This window comes from Hylaeus volcanicus, chromosome 2 (assembly GCF_026283585.1).
Source record: "Hylaeus volcanicus isolate JK05 chromosome 2, UHH_iyHylVolc1.0_haploid, whole genome shotgun sequence".
Classification (NCBI taxonomy): domain Eukaryota; kingdom Metazoa; phylum Arthropoda; class Insecta; order Hymenoptera; family Colletidae; genus Hylaeus; species Hylaeus volcanicus.
In genome coordinates, this window is record NC_071977.1 from 17,960,152 (window position 1) to 17,967,001 (window position 6,850).

The window sequence follows — 6,850 nt, forward strand, 5'->3', positions numbered from 1 at the left end:
TAATGTGGACGAACAGTTGTGTTTGCAGCTGGATCAGAACGATCTTCCGGCGCTCCCGCTCAGCCGGAGAGACCACCGCCCCCGCTTCCCCCGCCACGCTTTCCGAACAGCGGTGTCTGACAATGGGAAACAGCTCCTCTTAATATCGGTAATCTAGTGATCATGAATGCGTCGATACCACTGCCGCTACTGCTCACCGCTAACAGCCTCACATTGGAAAATCAATTATACGAGATCATCACGGAGAGGAGCAAGGCCTGCGCGGCTTTCTTGCGGAATAGTTTTCGTCGGGCATTTAACGCGTCCACTGTCAGCTGGAGTGTCACGGAGAGTTTCGATAGTGACGTATCGTGCAATCGTGCCTGAATCCAGAGAAAAAAAAAAGAAAAGAAAAGGAACGAACCGAACCGAACCGAACCGAACCGAAATCACCCATCGATCCGATCGAGATTTCGAATCGCACGGATTCGATCGGTACTGGCTAACGAATTCTCGTTAACGAATGTACTTAGCACACCCAGATCCGCGCATTTCTTCGTTTCACGGATCCTGGGGAGCCTGGTAGTAACGTAACGATTTTTCTTGAACGAGATAGAGTGACAGCAAGTGCGGAGGAGGTAATGAATAGGCCGCGCGATAAACTGGCTCGTGTAACGAGATAATTTACAATCGTGAGAGAGAGAGAGAGAGAGAGAGAGAGAGAGAGAGAGAGAGAGAGAGAGAGAGAGAGAGACCACGAGGTGGAGGAGATCTTCGATAAGAGAAATAAAAAAAAATCTAACGAAATGATGCGAAAGTGATTGTGCCTAGACATTTGCATTCGGATGAAACGCGCGTAACGAGTTGGACCGTGATCACTGTATGGGAATTTGAACTTCGTGCGACGTCGAAGAGACATAGAGAACGTGTGTAATTGCTATATGCGACGATGAATCATTTAACGAGAAAAAGAAAACCCCAGAGAAAAAGGTGTATATCTATATACTTCACTTTTATATCGTTAATTTCGTAGGATTTATTCGAGTTATACGTCATTTTGTATATCACACCGTCGTCTTTATAACTGATTGCACTGTAATATTATTATCCGCTGTGCGTTAACCCCTTCGTGTGCCACCCATTTCAATGCATTTAATGGGCGTTACTTGTTTTTTCTTTTTCTTCTTTCTTAATGAAAAATGTTTTTATTTTAGAATCTGTTATTAATTGGAAGTAGAATCTACATATTTATTATTTGCAATTAGCATTTTCGGAGCATATGATTTTTGACGAGCACAAGATGATTGCATCGTTCTAATAATTTTAGATGAAACAGCAGAGAGAAAAATAAGCCATTTGTTAGTTTTTGTTTGAACCATCAGAAGCTTACATCTCTCGCTACTTTTCACATTGAATTATAATTTAAGCCAGTAAATGCCAAGCTTTTCTCTCTGAAAGTGTTTGAAATCTCCCAACCTGGAGGCTATTCGAATATTAAACGTGTCAAATTATTAGGTTGTCCTGAAAGTTTCTTTCGCGAGTTGCATTCAATTATTTTATGTGGTCGTGTTTATATAAATAGACAATCTAATTTCATAGATATTCATGTTATAACAGTAATGGAGTAAAATGAATCGTACACAATTCAGTAATGTAACATAAAACATAAACTATTGTGCATCTATTACTTATTAATAAAGCGAAAGAAACTTTTGGGACAACCTAATAAAATAAAATCTGCTAATACAAACTAGTGACACTTTGTCATTGTGTCGTCAAAAATATTGCACTCCGTAAATTTTAATTGGGCAATTAATATACAGTCAGTCCCATAAATATTTCTACCCTCTATGTCTATTAAAGGTCTAAATTAAATGATGAGTTTGATGTTTCTAAACACATTTTTCATTATAAATATATACACGTGTAAAGTATATTCACGTACATGTTTATAACGAAACATTTATTTGGAAGCATCAAACCTATCATTTAATTTAAGCCAATTTCTCCAATAGACATAAGTGGGTACGAATACTTATGAGTTAATGCACATCAGTCGGTTTTGTTACAAATGTAATACAATTTTTAAAAAAAGTCTTTACTCCAGATTTTATCATTTTTTTCAACATTACATTCGTTGACATCAAAGGTTGCATACCAAACTTAGAAATAACCCATAAAAGGAAAACTACACAGTTGATGTCGTAAAAATGACGCAACTTGTCCGATACTGGTGTGAATAAAAAAAACGTTGCTTGGGTTGGCATAAAGGGGTTAATCAGTTCAATTCGAAACGAATTTCACGACTGAAATTAGCCGCGCAGCTAACGTTGAATGTTTCGAATCTGATATCGACCAAATTAACCGTGTACGGAGTCTATCTTTTCCACGCTCACAGTGTTGACGACATTTATCGTGTTTAAATGTCCGTCGTCTTTAAATTATCCGTGAATTCGCGTTAAGAGCAATGATTTCTATATATTAAGTGCATTATGTGGTTCATGAGAGTCAACAGTGTTGCAATGATTTCTATATATTAAGTGCATTATGTGGTTCATGAGAGTCAACAGTGTTGTAAGAATGAGTTTGGAACAAGCTTGTAAAGCTACAAGACTCATTTTTAGAAATACTAAGCATGAAAACCTCTGCGAGGATGCAAAGGCAGCCATCTTTGAGATTAAACCTGTCGGGATACCTGAATGACGACTGATGTACTAAATCTTTGGACTCGCGTGTATGGTTGTTTCTCTGATAGTTGGTAGAGTAACAAAATATTTTTTATAGAATATAACAGGCGTGGACTGTAAATCAGTTACTTAAATTTCGATGAAGAAAGCACTGAAACAAAGTGTATAGTATGTATTATAATATATACTATATATGTGTGTGCCTGCGTGTGTATGTGCGTGATAAAGAAAAAATAGATTTATACGTATTATGAAAGTAATATAATTTCTTTCTTGAATAATTTAATGGTTTAACTTTAAAATTTAAACCTATATTTCTTACGAATATAACAAATCTGTTCACAATTTACAATACATATAGTATTATATAGAAATACCATATATTCTCAGTTTATTACGTATTTAAAAACGCAGTTCGACTTTGATTCAAAGTGGCTATGCTACAAAACAATAGCTTAACTAATTCGTATTTATCACAAGTTCTGTGTTGGGTTTAAAGTTGGGTTCGTAAAATTTTGTGTCAGAATTTCGGGCTCATCTTTTATAGTTGCATGTATGGAAAGGACTGTTCCGAAAAGCTACCAAATAAGGTTATAGTCTAAGTGATCGACTTCATACTCTAATAAAACAAACAAACAAGAGCTATGAAGACGTAATGGAGTGTATTAATACCTCAGTCGTCATACAGGCAACAAATATGCTTTCTTCTCAAAAATGGTAACCACCTCATCCAATATATAAAGACTTTTAAATTGGACGGTAAAAGTTTTATACAGATAAAAATTGTTATATTCGATCTATCGGTATTAAAACTTAATTTGGATAGTGGATGACAAATAAATAACAAGCATTGATTCAATTTAATTCTCGCGCAGTCATCTAATGGTTTAGCAAAAAAATATACAGTGGGTGTACAAAGTATTCGTACACCGATCAATTTCCAAAAAAACTATGTGAATTGTGATGTATTAACTTTTTTTTATTAAGAATGATATTCTACATATTCTTGGAAATGTCTAGAATAGATACAGTACGAAAAGATTAGGTATTTTGTATAAGTGAGAAATCAACAAGAAAAAATAATAAATCGATAGAAATACAAAAGCAATAAGTATTCGTACAAGTGTTAAGTTTCTAAAAATTCATTTTAAAAAAACCGAAATTCACATTAATTTATAAATAATTAATACTTTGTAGGATTTCCTTTTGATTTTATAATTACTGCAGCTCTTCTAAGCATTAAATTAACTATCATAAATGTCGATGTTATTCGGGGTGAGATCTTCTTTCATTCCTTTATTACAGCATTTTTTAAATCTTTTTTACTAAAAATTTAATGTTTTCTAATTCCCACGAAGCAATAAACTGATGTGCTTATGTTACAAATTCTACTGTAAATTGTTCGTCATAAGAATCGTACAAATACTTATTGTTTCTATAGTTTTACTCACTTTCCGCATTTTTTTGTTAATTTCACAAATTATATTAACTAGTAAATGTTGCTTGGACTATATCTATCTTAGAGACTTCCGAGAATATGTAAAATATCATTGATTATAAAAAGTTAATAAACCACCATTTCACAGAAAAGTTTTCTGGGAAATTGATCGGTGTACGAATACATTCTACACCCACTGTAGCTCCAAACGATTACATTTTCCAAACTCAAGACTAAGACAGAGCATCATGACGGCGAGCATGCGAACTAATGGCGCCACACGAAGACGTAGCGACTATGAAAATTAATGGTGCCACGAGAAGTTACTCTGCCACCTGCCAAAGCTGAAAGCCAAGAAGTCTGTCTTTCTTCACCGGTTCATCGTATACTTGAAACTCTCATTCAGCTCGAATCTCGAACCGTTTAAGAACATTCATTCTTGGATATCTTCGTATCAATGAAGTCATGAATAAATAACACCAGTGCTGTAATAGGAAACAACATCCTTTGCTGCAATAGACATTTAGTTGCCTCCACGTGGTCCAGCGATCTGCACAGAACTACATTCATGCCGCCACTAGTTCGCTTGCTCAACGTGCGTTCAAACTGCCGCACTTCCTTAAGCCGGCGACTGACTTGCAACAGAACGCTGTAATGCAACTGCTCGGCACAAATTGTATGGTTCGGCACCAGCGTTACATTACAAGGTCGTTTTTGGAATCACCAATGCTCACTTCGAACTCTCGGCTGAATTCTCTCTCAATGCTTCCTACTCAGTTCAGTGAAAAGTAGACGATCAAAGAGGTTCGTCAAAACACCGACAGACCAATGGAGCACGGTCGAACGCAAACCGAACTCAAGACCGGCTCAGTTCGTCGCTCGCTAGCCCGTCAAGACTAAGCGAATGCTCGCGTTACATTACAATGTTCTGTTGCAAGTCAGTCGACAGCTTAACGCGAGCTTTCGCTTAGTTTGGCGGACTAGCGAGCGACGAACCGAGCCGTTCTTGCGCTCAGTTCGCGCTCGACCGTGCTCCACTGGTCTGTCGGTTTTTTGACGAACCTCTTTGATCGTCTACTTTTCACTGAACTGAGTAAGAAGCATTGAGAGAGAATTCAGCCGAGAGTTCGAAGCGAGCATTCGTGATTCCAAAAAGGACCTTGTAATGTAACGTTGATGTCGAACCGTAAAATTCGTTCCGAGCAGTTACATTACAGCGTTCTGTTGTAAGTCAGTCGCCGGCTTTAGATAAACATTTGGTGGAAAGGAATTAAAATAAATATAGAGACAGAACGGAAAAGAAGTCATAGGATAACTTTTCTTCCTTTGTAAGCGACAGTTCGATCGACTGTGCATTGAAATTTCGCACGAAAAGTTTCCACTCGATCGATTGGACCACATTAATCAACAGCACTCTGCACATTCGAAGGCATGCCGTTTCTTACTACATTTTCATCGTTAATGTTTTACACCAAAGTGCACGTCATTCGATGTTATGCAAGCTCTTCGGGAGACTTTCCCTAATATGTATATATATATATGTATATACTGTATACTTCTATCATACTTACCACGTGATTGCGTCAGTACGTGTACGATAATCCTATACTATTCGACATAGTATATCCGATTCCCTATTAGAATAGCGTTACACGAAGATGAATCATGTCGTTGAAGCGATGTATACCTATTTCGATGCCGACACGAGACCGTTTCTAAAGATCGCTTTACTCTAATCGATGGCGGCTATCGACTGGAAACACTGCACGGTTTAAAATGATCACCCCTCTGTGTCGTAAGAACGGCTTTTGAACTTACGCTAGTAGTCGCGCGCAAGAAACTTTTGCACTTAAAGTCAAGATGGCTCGGTTCCGTCGACGAGCAAACATGTTATTGCCCTTGATATAATGGAGGTATTCCTTGTCTTCAAGTGTTACTTCTCGCGTGCGACTATTACACGAAGAGTCGATTACAAACGTCACAAAACAGATTCTGTAGATTGCAATAAAATACCATGATTTTTAATTGGTCCACTATTAGATTGTTATTCGAGTTGCATAACTTTTGTGTGGATTCATGGATAATCGATTGCAAAAATATACATACAGTGAGTGTAGAATGTATTCGTACACCGATCAATTTCCCAAAAAACTGTTGTGTGAAATTGTAGTTTCTTAACTTCTTTTTGTACAATTAATGATATTTTACATATTCTCGGAAGTCTCTAAGATAGATATAGTCCAAACAACATTTACTAGTTAATATAATTTGTGAAATTAACAAAAAAATGCGAAAAGTGGGTAAAAGTATAGAAGCAATAAATATTTGTACGATTCTTATGACGAACCATTTACAATAGAGTTTGTAACGTAAACACATTAGTTTATTGCTCCGTACGAATTAGAAAACATAAAATTTCCAGTAAAGTACTTTTAAAAATGGCTCTAATAGAGGAATTGAAGAAGATCGCACTTCGAGTAACTAATAATTTAGTTAATTTAATGCTTCGAAGAGTTACAATAATTATAAAATCAAAAGGAAATCCCACGAAGGAAGTATTATATACTTGTAAATTAATGTAAATTTCTTTTTTTTTTAAATCAAGTTTTAAACATGAGACAGTTGTGCGAATACTTATTGCTTCAACGTTTTTATCGATTAATTCTTTTTTCTTGTTAATTTCGTAACTTACATAAATAGCTATTTTTTTGTGATCTATCTGTTCTAGAGATTTCCGAGAACATGT

General features: G+C 36.2%; 1 protein-coding gene across 8 annotated transcripts in view; it reads left to right on the plus strand.

Annotated features, from left to right (window-relative positions):
• LOC128872654 (glucose transporter type 1) overlaps positions 1-4,798 on the plus strand; it is a 102,515-nt gene extending 97,717 nt beyond the window's left edge. For 6 of the 8 annotated variants that reach the window (XM_054115552.1, XM_054115551.1, XM_054115560.1 and 3 more), the window contains one exon: positions 17-4,797. In XM_054115552.1, coding sequence (XP_053971527.1) covers positions 17-143 — 127 coding nt within the window. In that variant the 3' untranslated portion in view covers positions 144-4,797. Of the gene's footprint in view, positions 1-16 lie in introns of all 8 variants that reach the window. The other 2 variants (XM_054115550.1, XM_054115549.1) reach the window with 1 other exon arrangement.
• Positions 4,799-6,850: the final 2,052 nt, after the last annotated feature.